A 17,570-nucleotide genomic window follows, 5' to 3' on the forward strand; every position below is an offset into this window, starting at 1 on the left:
ATCTGCCCCTCACCCTTCCCTGGGGGAATCTCGTGGCTCCTTCTGCTCTGACCAAAATCATATGGGCCAGCCTTCCCCTTTCCTCCTGTCCCCTTTATCATGCTTCCCCCAGGACCTGTCAGCCCCAGTCCGAGGCCCAACTCCACCACCCTTGTAGTCCTGCCCTAACCACTGCTCCTTCTTCTTCCCTACATGCCTGCCCATTTGCTGGTCCAAAGGTTGGAAGATCCACAAACACCCCAATTGGAAGGCTCCACCGACTTGCAGTAAATGGCTTCAAGCAAAGGGAGTCTTGTTTCCATAGACACTTGCTCTCTCCCCTCTGTCAAGGTGACCCTTGTAGGGAAGCCAACCTTGGTGGCAATTTCAATTCAATGCAGAGAAGCAGTTAATAGATTTTTTTTTTTTTCCAAGACAGAGGGCAAGACAGCGGCCTCTGGGAAAGCTAGGCTTTCTCTAGCAAACACGCTTGCCTTCCTCTCCACCTGGGCTGTGCAATTATTGATAACGTTGCCTCTCCTATAATGGCACCGTTTTCATTAGGAAGCAAATGCTGAGCGTTTCTTACCTACACTCTAGTCCTTTTGGCCACCTCCCTTTCTTTTAGGTCAAGAATTAAACAGATGGGGTGGCTAGGAGCCCCCTTGCTCTCGCGCCACCCCCACATCCCCCCACCCCACCCCACCCCACCCCCTCAGCTGTCAGGGCTCGGGGCCTTTGGACTCCCCGGTAACCGGAATCAATAACCGGGTGGGAGCCCGCAGGCCCGTGTCAGCTCGATGGCACCGCGGGGCTAGTGAGCGATGGCGGTTTGTCGGCCGTCGCAGAGCTTCCTGAGCCCCGGCCCCCCCGCCTCCGCCGACCAAAGGTTTGTCAGTGGGACCGGCCAGAGACAATAGCTGCCCCCGCGGGCTCGCTGTTGGCTTGTTTGGAAAGCCCAGAGGCACTTGGAGGTAAAAAGGTCAGCGCGGGGATGGGGTCACCCCGGCCTCCTCTGCCCCCCCAGGCTCCCAGCATCTCCCGGGGCCCTGGGCGGCTCCCTGCCGGGCTCCCGCGCCCTCCCACCCGCCTCGGCCGCCTCTCCGCTGCGGTCCAGCGCCCCAAGCCCGGGACGTTCACCTTGAGCTGGGGGACGGCCCCTTGGCGGCGGGTGGGCGGGCCGGCGGGGCCAGAGTCAGCCAGCTACCCTGGCCTCCTGTGTCCCCACGTCCCGGTCCCCGCTTCGGGGAAGGGCGCTGCGCTGCGGGGGGGGGGGGGGGGGAGGGGGCGGGGCAGGGTGGAGGGGTAATCTGTGTGCCCGGCCGCACTTTGTCAGGGACCCATCCTCTGACGTTCTCTGAGCAAGAATTGGCGGGGACTGGGCACACTGCACACCTTGCCTACCCCACAATCACCCCATCAGCATTTAGGGAGGGCCCACTCTAGGCCAGGCCTGGGGAGAGAGCAGGGGGAGGAGGTAGAGGGCCCTTGCCTTCTCCCACACTTCCTCCTCTTTTTAACACCTTTGCTGTTCTCTCCAAACAAGCTGTCTTCTCTCTTTTCCTGCCTTCCTCTCTCGGGACCCTCTCTGGACTATCCCACCCCCCATCTTTTCCCTTCTCTCTTTCCTGGTTCCTCCAGTGATGTAAGGATGGCCACTGTCAGACGTGGAAGCTGGGCTCAGTTCTGCTTAGAACACTCCCAGTAAGTCCTTCTGTTTATCCAGTTGAGTGTTTACAGCTCACATCTCTCCAGCCCAACCAGCATTCACCAACTCTTCTCCCATCTCTCCCCAGGGCTCTTGGAGTATGCAGCCTCCTCTATCACCAAGGTGGAGGAACAGAAGCAGTCTGGAAGAGGGTAAAACACATACTTTATTGAAATGAGGTAGCTAGAGGTACAGAGAGAACCCGGTTTGCTTGGGGCTCTGGTTTCCAGAAACTCCGGTGGCACCTCCACTGTTGCTAAGGTTCAGAGAAATGTTTGCTGCTGCTAGCTCTCACTGCACCTGGGCCTCCCTAGGATGCCTCAGGGGTAGAGGTGGATGGAGTTGGGGAGGAGGGTCCTGGGTTTTCCAGGAGGCAATAAATAGGGGAGGAACTGGTGTGGGCGTGCCTGCGCCTTCCTGGTAGAGGCTTGCTGGGGGCAGGCCTCGAATGACAACAACGTTCCAGAAGTCTCCAGAGTACCAAGTTCCAAAACACTTTGGTGGCTTAGAGATGAGGTTGCTGGTGGGAGGAGGCAGGTCTCAGAAAACAACCTCTGGAGGCTGCGTTAGTGCAATACAACCGTGCGGGGAGGGAGTTAATAAGGTTAAATGGGGCGGAGGGTGTTGGGGGGCTTTTTGGTCTGTCACAAGGCAGCTGGTGCTATTGTAAGGTCTGTGGTGACTGCAGAGATTGAGCATCGGTAATATGCCTGCACCCAGAAGCCTCCCCAAGAGAAATTTCAAGGCCTTCCCAGTGTCCTGGCCTAGAAGGGGGGAGTTAGAGTCCGAACGCAGGAGAAGAGTCCTCGAGACTCAAAGGCACTGAACTGAACACGCGGAAGTCGGCAGGAAGAGGAGAATTGGGGAGGACGAGGCTTTGCTCCAACCTCCCCTCCCAGGTGCTGAGCCCCAGATTAAAGGCGGAAGGAAGCCCCTCCCTCCAGAGCTGACAGGTTCCTCTTCTCCCGCCTCTGGTCCTGTAGTGTCCCCAGCCAGCAAAACCCCACCCGCACCTAACAGGGAAGAAGTGGTTCCCCGCACCCCCCACAGGCAGCTGTAAGCCTGCGCCTTCGCGAGGGTCGCCCGGGACACTACTGCCGAGGCCTGGTTAGGGAGGGCGGAGGACAGGGCTGGCCCGGGGCGCTCCGGGGCCCGCGGAGCCCCGACGGAAGGTCGGAGGTTTCATTCAGGAGGTGATGGAGCTGGGCGAGGCCTCCGGGGAGGTGCACGTCGACTGGTCGGAGGCGTCTCCGGCCGCCTCCTGGGGACAGCCCGGCGGGGCTGGGGGCACCCGGCCTCCCTCGCGCTCACGCTTCTTCTGCTTCATGCGCCGGTTCTGGAACCAAATCTTGACCTGCGTCTCGTTGAGCTCCAGGGTGGCGGCGATCTCCACCCTCCGCGCCCGGCTCAGATACTTGTTGAAATGGAACTCCTTCTCCAGCTCGGTCAGCTGCCTCGTGGTGAAGTTGGTGCGCAGCCCGCCAGGCGCGCCCAGGCCGGGCTCCGACACCTTCGCTGGGGGCGGGGCGGGAGAAAGGGCCACGTCAGTCCCCTCACCTCCTTTTCATTCCCCTCTCCTCCTCCTGGGCCGGCTCGGCACCCCCCCCCCCAACACACACATGCTCTGTCCAGCTTCACCTCCCCACGGGTCCCTGGATCGCCCGACACCCCCAAGGTGACCTCCAAACTCAGACGGACCTCCCCCAACAAGTCCGTACCCCCCCTCCCGTCCTCCCCCAACCAGGTCCTGGGTCTGGGTGGGGCGCATGGATGAGCAAGCGGTGGCGGGAGGTGGTGGAGACTCACCCTTAAGGGTAACCGGGCACTCGCTGGGTGGGGAACCCCAACCGACCTGCGCCTGGGCGGGGTGCTCTTACCTGCCTCGACCAGGGCCGCTCTACCTGTCCTGCCAGCCCAAGCCCGGGACCCCTCACTGCAGGAGCAGCAGAGCTGCTTTGGGCCCCGCCCGGAGAGGAGGTAGGCCACGCCTGATTCATACCTGTCTTGGGTGGGTTCCTCTTAACCTTCATCCAGTCGAAGGTCCGGGCCGTGGGGGTGCTGGGTTCTGACGGGCAGGGCGACTCCTTGTCCTCGGAGAGGAGATCAGCATAGGCCGACGCGAAGCTCGCCGCCTGCTCGCTCCCGAAAGGGGGCTGCGGGGGCGGAGGGTAGGGCCCGGGGCCCGCTCCACCGGTTCCGTAGCCGTCGGACAAGCCCCCTAGCTGGGCCCCATAGCTCGAAGGATGATAATAGCCTCCATCTCCTTCCGGTTGGCCCAGAGGATAGTACTGAGAGGGCCCATAGCTGGGGCTGCAGGCGGCCGGGGCGTACCCCGAGGTCGCGGAGCTGGGGAAGGGCACCCCGAGCGCCGAGGGCGGCTGCTGGGCGGGATAGCCTGAGTTCTGCTGGAGCGCGGGGCTGGGCAGTCCCCCACCATAGCGGGTCTCGCCTGCGTAACTGTCAACAGCCGGAGCGGAGCTGGGGGGGAAGGAGGTAGGGGCGCTGTGGGCGCTGTAAGCGCTGGGTCCCCGGTTACAGAGTGGGTACTCTAGGAAGGAGTTCATCCTATTATAGTCCATGCGTGGAGGCCGCAGGAGGGTCGGCCCGTTTGGGGGAGACACCCTCTTGCCCTACAACCTTTCGGCAGTATGTCACAGCGCTGAAGCTTGCATCCATGGCCTGGCCCAGCCTGGGCCAGGGCTCCCCCAGGAAGGGGGTAGGGAGTGGGGGTGGAGGGGCGCATGTGATCTCTCCCAGGCCAATGGGCGCAGCGGGCCAGAGTTTGGCAGCCCCAGCGCCCATCCATCACCCCCCAAGCATTAGCATGACAAAGACACTTCAATCACCCGCAGCCCATCCATCTGAGAGCGACGTGGAAGCGTCAAAAACATCTTTCTTCAAAGACTTTTGGAAAGAAGGGACCAGAGGGAGAGGGGGTAAAAGTTAGAGGAATATTCAAGACTTTCCTCCCCTCCCAACCCCCAAGGCCTTCAATAGGCTCCCGGGTTATTAGATTTGGACAAATTCAACCCAGCTGCCCTTCACTCTTCCCACCCCCAAAGGAGCTCCCTCCACCCCAAGACTGTAGATGGGAAATTGAGCCCCCTTACTTTGCCCCAAACTCCCACCGCTGGTCTCTTTCTCCCCATTTATCTTGGGGTGATGAGGATGGGACAGCAGGGGAAGGCATGTTATCTTGGGCCAAATGGATAACTGTGAAGGAAGAGGGTGCAAAACACCCAAGGGTGGGGCAGGGTCTAGAGTCTAGAGGAAAAATTCATTAACTGAGTGGTGGGAAATGCATTTAAGGGAACAAGGCAGGACGACAGAAACGTGGAGAGGAGGATGAGAAACGCCCCACTTCTCTTTCCACCTCTCCGCATAAACGCTCTCTCCTCATTCACACATCCATTTCTCTCCCTCAGCCTCACTTTATATTCTCTGTCTCAATCCATCTCTCCATTCGTCCATCTCTCTCCATATTTATATTCGTTCCCTACCTATCCATCACCTCATCTCTCTAGATGTATTTATCCTCTCTCTAGCCATCCATAGCTGTAGCTGGCTCGCTCACTCAGACTCAAATAACTTCTTGCATCTCTCCAGAGAGCCACAGTGGGCACAGAGCTAGGTGATGTTTACAGAGAAAGAAGAGAGAAATTTTATTCTCCTTCTCAATGTTTAAAACTAGTGGAGCTAATTCTAGGAAACAAACTGAGGGTTGCTGCAGTGGGGGGGGGCGGTATGGAGTAACTGGGTGATGGGCATTAAGGATGGCACTTGATGTAATGAGCACTGGGTGTTCTATGTAACTGATGAATCGCTATAATATAATACAGTATATGTTAACTAAATTGAATTTAAATTAAATTTTTTTAAAATAAAAATAAATAAAACTACTGGGGCTCCTGTATTCCCCTGGTTGCCTCCTACCCCTCTCTCCCTCATCACCCACCATCTCTCCCCTACCTCCCCTCCTCTAAAAAAAATCCCAAGCCTCAAATTCATAAATTCAATACCAATCACATCTTTTAAAGATTAGTCAGACTTTCTAGAATAAATTAAGGGCGTTGGCTTGGAGAATGGGAGAATCAGTTTAGAGGTCTGAAGGTTCAGGAGTGGAGACTCACCCCTCGCTGCCCCCCACCCCCACATTTGTTGGGTTAGAGTTGAGGGAGGGGAGGAGAACAGGAAGTGCCTCCTTCTCTATCTTCAGACCTGGACAGGACTGGAAGAGAAGCTCTTAGGTGGAGCCCATTGATTCTCCTCCTCCAGACTCTGAGGACAAGAGCTTGGCGCAATCCAACACCCACGCTCATTTGTAACCTGTCAGGGTGTCTGCCTGACCGGAGGCCTGGGGCCGGAGCTCGGGCAAGTCCAGGAGGGCAAGAGTTCAGGGAGGAATCTCTGTAAACAACTGAACTCTGCAGAGGAAGGGAAGCAAGCAGGTGGGACAGGTCTGGGGAGGGCTCTCAAAGCTTCTCAGGTTTTCCCCACCCCTACAGGGGTAGAGTGAGTACTCATCCTTTGCCAAGAACCCCATAGCGTGCTCTCTCTCTCTCTCTCTCTCTCTCTCTCTCTGTGGGTCTCTCCATATTTCTGTTTCCCATTTCCTCTCAGTTTGCCTGTCCTTTATGGTCACTTCTCCAGCTTTCTATCTTTATCACTAGAATCACACAGCCTTTCTCTTCTCCTCATAACTGCGAGCCTGGCTTAGCCCCCCACAGGCCCCTTGCCCCTTTCTCTCCCGATGTGTACTCTGCTTTGGACCCTGCTTCAGACTAGAACAAGTTGGAGGGGAGGGTGTCAGCTGGTAACTTCTTTAAGGGAGATACAGTGGGGAAGGGGGAGAGAATGTTCACTGCCAAAGGGAAAAGGGCAGACAAAGGAAAAGAGAGTTGAGATGGGGGCAGGGGTGGCCTGCAGAGGAGTTGAAGAGAAAAGGAGTTGTGGAGGTAAGAACAAGCATACTTCTTTCTATTCCCCCCCCCTTTTTAAAAGATTTTATTTATTTATTAATGAAAGATAGAGAGAGAGAGACAGAGACACAGGTAGAGAGAGAGAAGCAGGCTCCATGCAGGGAGCCCAATGTGGGACTCAATCCCAGGACTCCAGGATCATGCCCTGGGCCAAAGGCAGGCACTAAACTGCTGAGCCACCCAGGGATCCTCTCTATTTCCCCTTTTGGGGTTGATAGATGTTCCCAACTTTCCCTTCTCACTTTAAGATATTCTCCACGGAGGTCTTTGGAGAAGGGTTTATTTAGGGTTCGGATTTCTCTTCTAATCCCAAATCTGATTGAGGCCTATATCTGACCTGGCTGCCCTGCTTCTGAGGGACTTGAGACTTCTTCATTCTCTACCTTTCCCTCAACCCAGAAGGAACACACTCACCTCATCCCTTGCTTTTACAATTAGGGTAACAATTTGAGGTCTAAATGAAGAAGTGAATTCCAAATCAGTTTGTTTGTTTTAAGAGGAAGAGGAGGGGCAAAGGGAGTGAGGGAAAGAAAGAATCTTAAGCAGGCTCTACCACCAGTGCGGAGCCTAACATGGGGCTCAATCTCAGGACCCTGAGACCATGACTTGAGCCAAAATCAAGAGTCAGATGCTTAACCAACCAACTGAGCCACCTAGGCACCTCCTAAACCAGTTCAATAAGAGAGCGGAAATCTGTTTGGGAGTTGGGGAAATGCACTCTCCCTAGAAACAGCTGAAGTCACCAGTAGTCTATTATTAATGACAAAATGAAAAGAGTTGGGGAAAAAGTGCCTCAAGTGATACTGTTGATTACAGGGATAGCTTTGGCCTCAGCTCTCCAAATTCACATAATCCCTAATTCATCCCTGAATTTGTTGCCTCCCCTTGTGTAGTAGAAAGATTAAAACTTCCCCAAATTCCTATTGGCTCTCCCAGTCCCAGCAGAAATGACTGGCTGGGGGTGGGGGTTGGGGGTAGTAACTTGGCTCCTTATGTTCTCAAGTCTCTTCTTCCTTAAAAGAAACTTCACCAGCCTCTGGCCAGGGAGGAAATCTCTGAAGCCTGGATTCCTTGCTAAATCCACAGCTGAGTATAAAACAAAACAAACAAACAAATAATCCACAGCTGGAATAACCTATAGGCTATAGCATTCTCTGGAATGACCAAATTAAGTTCCCCAGAGAAAGAAGGCCTGGGTGGATGGACCCAACACCAAAGTGAAATCAAGCTGATTGATTTCCTTTTTTATAATCTATGTAGACACAGGAGAGCACAGGCATGTTTAGAACTGAAATTATCTTTGAGAGGCCCCAGTCCTTATCACACTGAGAATGCAAGCAGGGGAACCATTCTAATCAGAATGGGCATGTGTTAGAAGTTTACACCTGAATCTGGCCTTTTTTGTGGAGGAAGGTGCTTTTGCTGGGGGTGGGTAGCAGGAACAATCTGCATAGTTCCTTCATAAGGTCCTCAAGTGTCTCTCTGCCTGTCCTCTCCAACTTAATTCTGGAGGCCCAAGGCCAAGCGCAAGATCAAAGGTTGGAACTCAAGAATTAAAAGGGCATTCAGGATTATAATCTTTTTCTCTATAAGAGATGGCAATTTGAGGAGAGGATGGAATCTGAATTCAGTGGTATTTCTTTTTAAAACCAAGCTGATTAAACTGTCACAAATCTGGTTGAGAACCATAGACAACAAGCAGTATATAATCACAAGGGGAAGATGACTGGTTTGGGGTCCAGAATACTTAGGTTCAAATCCCTTCTTGGCCATTTCTTCACATTATGACTCTGGCCAGGTTTCCTGGTCTCTCTGAATCATGGCCTCAGAGACAAAGAATGTATTTAATTCTACTTACTTCACTGCATTGTTAGTAGGATTAAAGCAAACAAGAAAGTATGAACGACAGAGAACTCTAAATGTCTCTAATGATACTAACATTAGATGCACATTCTGAAGTAATATGAGTCCATCTTCTATTTTTTAATATAACTAGCATATTAAAATATGGAAATATGCATGTGATAGGAAAATAGCATATGTGCTGTATTTTCACATAATATACAGTCATATATTATACAATATGTATTGTATCATATGCAAATTTCTTTGAGAATTCAGAAGTTTGGCTCTGTTTAGGCAAAGGATTTTCTAATTAAGCTGCAGTTTTTGAAAACTAAAACCTAATATTATATAATCTATAAAGAACCCAAATGATTCAAACTGTAGCAGAAGGGTGAGGCTAGATATTAGCAAGACCTTCCTTTTTTTAAGGTTTTATTTATTTATTCATGAGAGGCACAGAGAGAGAGAGACAGACATAGGCAGAGGGAGAAGCAGGCTCCCTGCAGGGAAGCCCAATGCAGGACTCAATCCCAGGACTCTGGGATCATGACCTGAGCCAAAGGCAGAGACACTCAACCACTGAGCCACCCAGGTGCCCCCAACAAGAATTTCCTGATCTTCCAAATATTTGGAAAAGGTTTTCTGGGGAAAATGTCGTCTCTCTTTCCTTGAGGAACTTAGCTTACAAATTGCCCTACCTGGGTGGGAGTAGGGTTGAACCTGTCTTCTGGATTCTAGATAGATTTCATCTGGACTGAAAATTAAGTCAGAGAGTTGGAATCTTTCTAAAAGGAAAAATTAGAGTGATATGAAGAATTGAAGTAATTTCCTACTTAATTGGGTTTCTCCAAGTGTGTTAGTTGTGGCCAAAATACCCACTTTGGAAACTTTATAGAGCAATAATCAAGATGAATTTTTATCTGGATGACTGTCCAGACTGTGGATTTTTCTGCGGTGTTTGGGGAATTAGAGAAGTTTTAGGAGGGCTCTTTTACTGTTGACTGTCTTCTCAGGAGGAAGCAGTTTGTTAGATCTCCTTCAGGCACTAAATATCTGCTTCCCAGCTGAGTGTGAAGAGGGGGATGGGGTGGGGACAGGAGGGCAGAGCTGAGCTGGAGAGGTCAAGGGAGGATTTGGGCCATACCAGCCATAGCAGGTAGAGGAGATGACATGGGGGCTAGAGGCCACTTTCTGCAAACCAAGGACATGTATTTGACAAGGACACTTTCAGGAAGATGCAAAGAAGACCATGAAATGCTTGTCAGAAACTTAGGGAAAAGGTGGGCAGGGGAATTTAGCAGGGCTATTTAGGGAGACTCAGAATTTGTGCCTACACTCTCATGCCCCAGCAACTAGACAAAATCTGACTACAGGGTACTTTTTAAGGTCTAGTACACCATGTCAAAGCAGTTTGATGATTCTTCTTGTGTAAAATGCTCTACCATTTTTGAAACAAGAAGAAACATAACCAAATGTTGGAAAGGTGACAAAAGATGAATGTCAGAGGAAAACTTGGTTAGGACATTTCTGAATACCCATCTCTGTTGAATACCTGGCACATAACACTACACCCAATGACATGTTTGTTGAAAAGATTTCTTTCCCTACTAGTTTAAATAATGATTGGGGGCATAATGGTGGGTATAAAGATACAAATTAAAATTTGTTAAAATGGCTCTACCAGATACTTGGGGAGGTGGGTTGTTGTCAAACATCAAAAGTCACAATCTCCACTTAAAAGCATGTGACGCCAGCCATACTAAATATTTAATACATCGTCTGTGAGGACTAACAAATATACTTTGGGCAGGGACGCCTGGATGGCTCAGTGGTTGAGCCGTCTGCCTTCAGCTCAGGGAGTGATTCTGGGATCCTGGATTGAGTCCCACATCCAGCTCCCCGCATGGAGCCTGCTTCTCCCTCTGTCTATGTCTCTGCCTCTCTCTCTCTCTCTCTCTCTCTCATAAATAAATAAATAAAATCTTAAAAAAAAGAAAAAATATACTTTGGGCATATATCGATCGAGGTTATGAGAGGCATTAGTTCTTCCATTTATTTTACAGATGGAGAAACTGAGGTCTGGAAAGGGGAAGGACTTGCCCTGTCATCAGTTAAATTTTTTTTTTAGTGACTCAGGGTTATCATGATGGCAAATAATTCCTCAATCTAATGGTCCTTTGCTTTCACCATAATATTAATGAGCCATTCTTCTTAAAAAATGACTCACCAAGAGCAGAGCACACTGACCAGCAGCTTTTGGGACTGCACTGAAACCTTCCCACTCCAACCACAGCCAATTTATAACCAGTCTGTGCTACAGACCACTCACACTTGGTCCTGACCCAAGAGGAGCCTTGCCCCAATCAGAATGGAATAAGTAAGTGCAGCTGCCTGGCATTGCCATCAGCTTACCATCAGGGGAGGTGTTGGGGGGGGGTGCTGCTGCCTTATCTGAGAACCCCCTCCCTCTTCTTCCTTCTCCAAAGCCAGCTGGGAAAACTCAGGCTAAACAGCGATGAAACAAGGAAAAGGAGCTTGGATGATTTGGAACACAAGCATCCTGAATACCAGTCCTTTATGAATCCCAAATTGCCAGGCATTCCTTTGATTTTTAAACTCGGAGATTGAAAACAGGAGTCCTTTCCTTCTGGAAATGCATTGTCTCTTTATTCTGCTGTGGTGCATCAGAGATGGTGAGTTTTGTGAATGTGGAAAAGGAGAGACAGAAAGGTTTGTATATTGCCTGTAAAAGGAGTTCCAACTCCTCTCTAATAATCAACCAAGGGAAATGCTGGAAATATTCCTGATTTCCTGGATTCATTGCTTCCCACCCTCAGGATACAAAGTGCCTAGATGTGAACAAGTAGATGGAGCCTTTGGCTGGACCGTCCTGGCCTGCCACTCACTTTGGCAGGGAGGAATCAGGACTGGTGCAGCCTCAGGTAGGAGCTGAGATTCCCTGTTCTTTGGGCCACTAGTTTGGGTTGGGGAGGATGGGAAGGGAACAGCCAGGTAAAGCAGTTCAAAATTTCTTAAGCACGGGAGGAAGACAGGAAGCAAGGTGGCACTATGATCTAGTGGTGCTGCTCAAACTTTAATGTGCATATAAATTACTTGGGGATCTGCTAAATTGAGATTTTGATCCAGTAGACTTAAAGTGGGGCCTAAGATTCTGCATTTCTAGCTAGCTCACAGGTAGTGCTGATGCTGCTGGTCCATGGAGCAGTAAAGCTCTTAAAGAAACTGAAGCCTCAGAGGCCCCAGAATGTTGCAGACCAAGCCATGATCCCAGGATGTGAATTCTCTCCAGCAGAGCAGATCCTGTATTTTTGGCATTGATGAAGGGTGCTCTCCATCTGACCAAAGAAAGCTGGAAGGTGGGCAATTAGCAAGATCCTTCTGGTATTCTTGATCTTTGTAACAACCTGCTATAGCTGAAAGAGCATTTTTAATTAGACCAAATTATCTAGTTTGGCTGTCCATAGGAATCAAAGCCCCAGCTGAAATGTCTGTTTCATTTTGTTGGTGTAGAGATGGCTATGTGCTGGGATTTTTAAGAAGTTAAGCACTGCCTACGGGCATATTTTATGGAGAAATAAACACACAGCCCAATGAGATGTATAGTGTGCTTTTAATATATTGTATATCCGCTTATTTATGGGGAAAATAAATACGCAAGCCAATAAGCTGTGTATTATTACTTTAATATATTGAATTTATTTCATACCTATATATTTTATGAGGCAAAATAAACTAATAAGATACATGATATTATTATAATAACACATCTAATTGTTCTATATTAATTTATGAAAGAAATAAGTGCAACTTAACATGACATAAGATTATTTAATGCAGGAGATGAATTCTATATTAAGACAGTTTAAGGGACTGAATTCGGGCTGAATGGGATGTGTGCACTTCCCACACTGAGGGATCAGTTTTAAAAAAATATGGGAGAGTGCGTCTAGCCCTCTGTGTCATGACCCTTGTGGCTCCCGGGCTCTTCCTGACAGTCGTTGCCTCTCGGCGCCTGGTACTCGGAGCCCCCGTCCTGCTGGTCCAGGGGAAAGTCTGGGAGGCCCAGGAAATCAACTGCTCTTCAAGAACGGCAGCATCTGCTAGGGAGGTAGCCCCGCGGTGTCTGTTTCTGAGCCAGAGAAATATTAAGTAAACCTAAGGAGGATGGATGGCTTTCCAGGGCCCTTTAAATCTCCGCGTTCCCGGGAACGAACCAGAAGGCAGACGGGGTAGATCGATCCTCGGCTTCCCGCGTACGGGGTCTGCAAGGAGCGGGGCAGGGTGCGGAGGGGAAAGGAGACGGGGTTGAGCGGGCGGACGAAGCTGTTGGAAGGCAGGCAGGCCCGCATTCGGGGAGCGCGCGGGCGGGCGCGCGGGCGGGCTTCGGGGCGCAGGGCGGGGGGTCGCGAGGCAGACCCCGCCAGGCCGAGCCCGGCCTGCCCGGCCCGCCCCGCGCGGGCTCCACGTCCACCTCGCCCCCTCTTTTTTTTTTTTTTAAATAAAACAAAACCTACAAGGAGGCTCTCGGCTCCCTTTCTTCGGCGGCGCCCGGAAGACCCGGAAAGGCGAAGACGCGCGCGGGGACCGAGCATCCCGGAGCGGCAGTCATGGCGGCCCAGGCTCTTCCCTCGCCCTCCCCGCAGTCCGGCCCCAGCGCCATTTTGAGCATCTTCCCCGCTTCCCCGTCGAGCTCCCGCTCTCTCCTCGCTCCTCCTTCCCGCCCCCGCAGGCCCAGCGCCTCCCGACACCGCCCGGGCCTCTGTCCCCCGGCTGGCCGCTCCGCCGCTGCTGGGACGCGCTCCGGCCCCCGAGCCCCCGAGCGGCAGCACTGGTATCCGCCCCCCCCCCCCCCCCGCCGCCCCGCTCCGCTCCGCTCCTTTCCTGCCCGCCTGGAACCTGCTGCCCGAGAAAACCCGCGACCCCCCTCCCCCCGACGCCTTGGCCAGGCCCGGCGTCCCCGGGCTTCCTGCGTCCCGGAGAAAGCCTTTGGCTTGCACTCCGCTGGGGCACCGAAGCGAGAAACCCGGGAAACCCTAGGGTCCCTCCAAATTCGGCTACACCCCTCTGCGTCCCCTGCCACGACCCCCGAAGCCCGTCGCCAAGGCCTGCTCTCCCGGCACGCACGTCTGCACCTTCTCCCCCCACCCGCCCACCTTTATTTCTAAGCAGAGGCCCGGGAACAGCAGCGCAGGGCCAGAGGCCGGCTGTTAGAGGGTGTGAAGGTGACAGAGCTCCCGGCAGATGCCCGACTGCTCCCGAACTGCGCGCCCGGGCGGCGGTGGCCAAATAGGGTTACTTTTGTACCACCCGGACTGAGCCGGCCCGGGGTCGCGCGAGGAGTGACGGCGGGCTTGGGGTGGGGGATGCAGGGAAAGGGGCTGGGTCCCAACACAAACACTGTTGCTCGTATGATAAAGACATTTATTTAATCTATGAAAATAATGTACAATAAATACTTTCCCCTTTTCCTATTATTAAAGAATTTTAATAAATAATCTACGGCCTAAAACTTTAAAAAAAAGAGAGGAAAACAAGTTCCTCTATTTCTTTTTTAAGAAAGCCCCCCTAGAGTTTAATTATTCCTGAGATTTCGTTGGAAGGAGTCTAGCAAACGGAATTTTCTTGTGTGATTCTAAAAAGACGCCCGAGTGCCCCATTTTTGAGAGAGAGGAGAAAGGAAATGGATTAAGCGCTAACTCAATAATACCTGAATTTTTGCAAAACACATAAAGAAGGTCTAAACGACTTGGGGGGGGGTGAGAGGGGTCCTCGGGTTTTCCAGCACCCGGCTGAGGGGGACGGCGTCAAGGGGCCAGGAGGAGGACATAGGTTAAGGGAACTGCAGGTCGATGGCACAGAGGGTGCTGGTGAAGAAGTCCAGCTCTTCCTCGGAAAAGGGAACCGGGCTGTCGAGCGGGCCCTGCAGACTGGGGGAGAGGCCTCCGGACAGCTGGAGACAGGAGTCGGCTGCGAAGAAGTTGAGGTCGGGCAGGAAAGGAGAATCCTGGCGCTCCGGGAAGGCATCTTCCGGCAACGGCTCGGGCTCCAACCCCGCGGCCGCGCGCGAGGCGCCCCCCCCGGAAGCGGTCAGGGGCGGGGGGCCCGGGGGGGCCGGCGCGACCTCGGCCGGGTGGCAGCAGGCTTCCCGCGCTGGCCGCGAGGCGGAGGGCCGACCCGGGCCGGCCGCAGGCTCTTCGGCGGGCTCGCCGCTGTCCTCCAGGGCCCCCGGGCAGGCCGGCTCCCCGTCGGGCGGCTCTCGGTGCTGCGTCTGCCGCTTGTGCTTCATGCGCCGATTCTGGAACCACACTTTGACCTGCCTCTCGGTGAGGTCCAGCAGGGCCGCGATCTCGACGCGGCGCGGCCGGCACAGATACTTGTTAAAGTGGAATTCCTTCTCCAGCTCCAGCAGTTGCGTGTTGGTGTAAGCAGTGCGCAGCCTGCGCGCCCCGCCACCGGCGGCCTCCGGCGGGCCCGGGCCATCTGCGGGGAAAGCGGGCTGGGCGTCAGGGCGGGCTGTGTCCCCGGCCCAACCGCGTTCAGCTGAAGTGAAGACCACCCCGTCCGCCAAAAACAGTATCAGCAGTAGCCCCCTCCTTCCCGCCTACCCCCCAAGGGTTGGCTCTCTTAGCTTCTGCGTTCTTTGCTGTCGCGCTCTCGCCGGTGGACCGGCCCGGGGTCAGGGCACAGCTTTCAGAGAGCCGCCCACGGGCCACTCAGGGAGTAGGGAGCGGCTCCCCCTTGCCCTCCCCCCCAGGACCTCAGAGCCTCTCTTCTGAGTCCTTGGAGTGAACCCCTCAATTCGGCACTTTCAAGCTCAACCCAGAGAGAGGGCTCACTAAGACTGTCCCACACCTCCTTTCCTCCCTAGCTTTCACATTCCCTCTTTTAGAGCCGTGGGAGATGGGACCGAATGGTTTCTCGCCCCCTAATGCAACCCCAGCAACACCACTTTCATTCCTCCACACAGATAAAGGTGAAAACCTACATCAATCCCTTTTCTTCTAGCAGAGAAAAAGCTCTTCCCCAACCAGCTTCCAAAATCTGCTAGAGTGGGGGAAAAGAAGAAGGAAGGAAAGAAAGAAAGAAAGAAAGAAAGAAAGAAAGAAAGAAAGAAAGAAAGAAAGAAAGAAAGAAGAAAGAAAGAAAGAAATGCTGGCAGCGGTCAGGCCTGAACCCCAGCAGTACTACTATTTCCCTTCCTTGTCCCTGAAATCGATGGGGAAGGATCCCCAACAGGCTCGACAGCCTTTCGACCTCCCCATCCTCTTTCTCCCCCTCTCTTCTCGCTGCCCCTCGCCCCACCCCTACCCCGCTCACCGACCTGCTGGCGAGCCGACCCCGGAGGCCGAAACGGAGGAGGCGGCTGGGGGAGACGAGGCGGATTGGCTGGGTTTCTTGGCGGATTTCTTCTCTTTCATCCAGGGGAACTCGGGGACCAAGGGGGCGGCGGGGAGCGGCGGCGGCGGCAGAGCGGGCCCATCTTCGGCTCGCTTTCGGCTCCCGGGTCTCTGAAGGGTGGAGGCGCCGGGCTGGAGGCTGGGGAAGGTTTGCTCGAAAGGAGGAGGAGGAGGAATTAATGTCGACTCCTTGATTGATGAAGTTTGAAATGTCTCCAAGACAGCGGGGAAGGAAGTCAGACACTCAGCGAGCGATGGCTGGCTGTTTATAAACCCAATCTCCCTCTCAAATTCAAAATTCATGGCTTTCAATGGTGGGGGAGGGGGCCTGCTGGGGGGGGCGTCAGGAGGGAGGATCGGAAGGGACCCCCCCTCCTGCCCCCCCCAGGTTTATGTGATGGAGCGATTTTGGGAGGGGGAGATTTCGTGCTCTCTCTCTCTCTCTCTCTCCCTCTCTCTCTCTCTCTCTCTTTTTTTTAATTTTGGGCCTTTATAATTGTATATTGCTGATAAATACAAGCGTATGGGGACTCTCTCTATTAAACCCAGGACTCCGGCGAAATTGCAGGGAATTCATGGTCACGGGACTGGCCTCGGCCAATCGCTTGTCTGGGCCTGGTGGAAAACAGAGAGCATTATTTGCTTTAATTGATTCAAAAACTCTAGAGGACCACGACCTGGACGCTGTGAGCCCCAAGTCCTATACTCCCTCTCTCCAATGCCCCCCTTTCTCCAGAAAAGCTAGAGGAACATTTTTCTCATCCCCTTCAGAGGATGGGAGGTTCCAAAAGCTGGGAAACAAGAGAATCTAAAGGAAAAGTCTTCCTCTTTTCCAAATATTTGTAATAGAATACATTAATGCTTTCTCCACAACGCCAGCAGCGTTTTCTTCCCCACCCCCCCCCCACCCCCCACTAAAACAAGAAAAAAGAAAGAAGGCTGACTAAGGATCTCAACGTGGGAGGAAGAGGTAGTAAGTAGAAAGAGGCTCCCATCCTTTGGGAAAGGTCAGTGTTAAGGTGCAATAAGGAAGAGATGAGATTTACAATCATCAGCACCAGGATCCCCTTCCCACCCCCCAAAAGCAACAGATAAATCTCAGAAAATCGACAGGCACTCCCAGGCTGACACAGAGGAGTGAGATAGATGGTGAGGGGCCCTTTTGGGCCTCTGGCCGCCATAGCTGTGTGGTCTCAGCTCCAGCATTTGCAGCACTGCCCTTGCCCCATGTCCACCTGCCTTTCTCACCTGGAGTCATTGTCTCACTCTTTTCTGACACCCCACACTGACAGGGCATAAGGTGCATCTGCTCCCATTCAGAGCCTCAAGTCAAGTATCCGTGTCTATATCCAGGGACAGGAACCAGAACGAAGGTAGTCGGATTTAACTTTGAGCACTCTCAAACTCAATGTTTGGGAGGAGTTCCCTCCCAGGACAAAGAGTATCCCCCTCTCCTATTTTTGCCAGTGTGCTAGTTAAAATTAAAAAAAAAAAATCCCTGGCAAGAAAAAATTCCCTGGCAAGAAAAAATTCTCTGGGCATGGAGGGGGTGAAAACACTGACTAAGGAGATGACATTCCATTTCTGGCCCCTGGGGGAGATTTCTTTTTAATTTATTTATTTCAAGGGGATCAAGATAGT

At 52.7% G+C, this 17,570-nt stretch overlaps 2 protein-coding genes across 2 annotated transcripts; both read right to left on the reverse strand.

The window, feature by feature from the left end:
• Positions 1–2,873: 2,873 nt before the first annotated feature.
• HOXB1 (homeobox B1) lies at positions 2,874–4,266 on the reverse strand. Its single transcript, XM_055333751.1, has 2 exons — positions 3,687–4,266; positions 2,874–3,202 (listed from the first exon to the last, which is right to left on the reverse strand). Exons 1-2 carry the CDS (start codon positions 4,264–4,266, stop codon positions 2,874–2,876), a joined length of 909 nt encoding a protein of 302 aa, XP_055189726.1.
• A 9,611-nt stretch (positions 4,267–13,877) lies between these two features.
• HOXB2 (homeobox B2) lies at positions 13,878–16,250 on the reverse strand. Its single transcript, XM_055325549.1, has 2 exons — positions 15,854–16,250; positions 13,878–15,012 (listed from the first exon to the last, which is right to left on the reverse strand). The coding sequence occupies exons 1-2, from the start codon at positions 16,230–16,232 to the stop codon at positions 14,363–14,365; spliced, it is 1,029 nt and encodes a 342-aa protein (XP_055181524.1). The 5' UTR covers positions 16,233–16,250; the 3' UTR covers positions 13,878–14,362.
• Between the last annotated feature and the right edge of the window lie 1,320 nt (positions 16,251–17,570).

Source organism: Nyctereutes procyonoides, unplaced genomic scaffold (genome assembly GCF_905146905.1).
Source record: "Nyctereutes procyonoides isolate TBG_1078 unplaced genomic scaffold, NYPRO_anot_genome, whole genome shotgun sequence".
In the NCBI taxonomy this organism is placed as follows: Eukaryota; Metazoa; Chordata; class Mammalia; order Carnivora; family Canidae; genus Nyctereutes; species Nyctereutes procyonoides.

What these genes read in the sequence shown, in the direction of transcription:
- HOXB1 (XM_055333751.1), bottom strand. Translation starts at nt 4,266, where the DNA reads ATGGACTATAATAGGATGAACTCCTTCCTAGAGTACCCACTCTGTAAC. An exon ending in GAGGAACCCACCCAAGACAG is followed by an intron (nt 3,203 to 3,686) that starts GTATGAATCAGG and finishes CCCCGCCCCCAG; the next exon opens with CGAAGGTGTCGGAGCCCGGC.
- HOXB2 (XM_055325549.1), bottom strand. Translation starts at nt 16,232, where the DNA reads ATGAATTTTGAATTTGAGAGGGAGATTGGGTTTATAAACAGCCAGCCA. An exon ending in CGGGGTCGGCTCGCCAGCAG is followed by an intron (nt 15,013 to 15,853) that starts GTCGGTGAGCGG and finishes CTTTCCCCGCAG; the next exon opens with ATGGCCCGGGCCCGCCGGAG.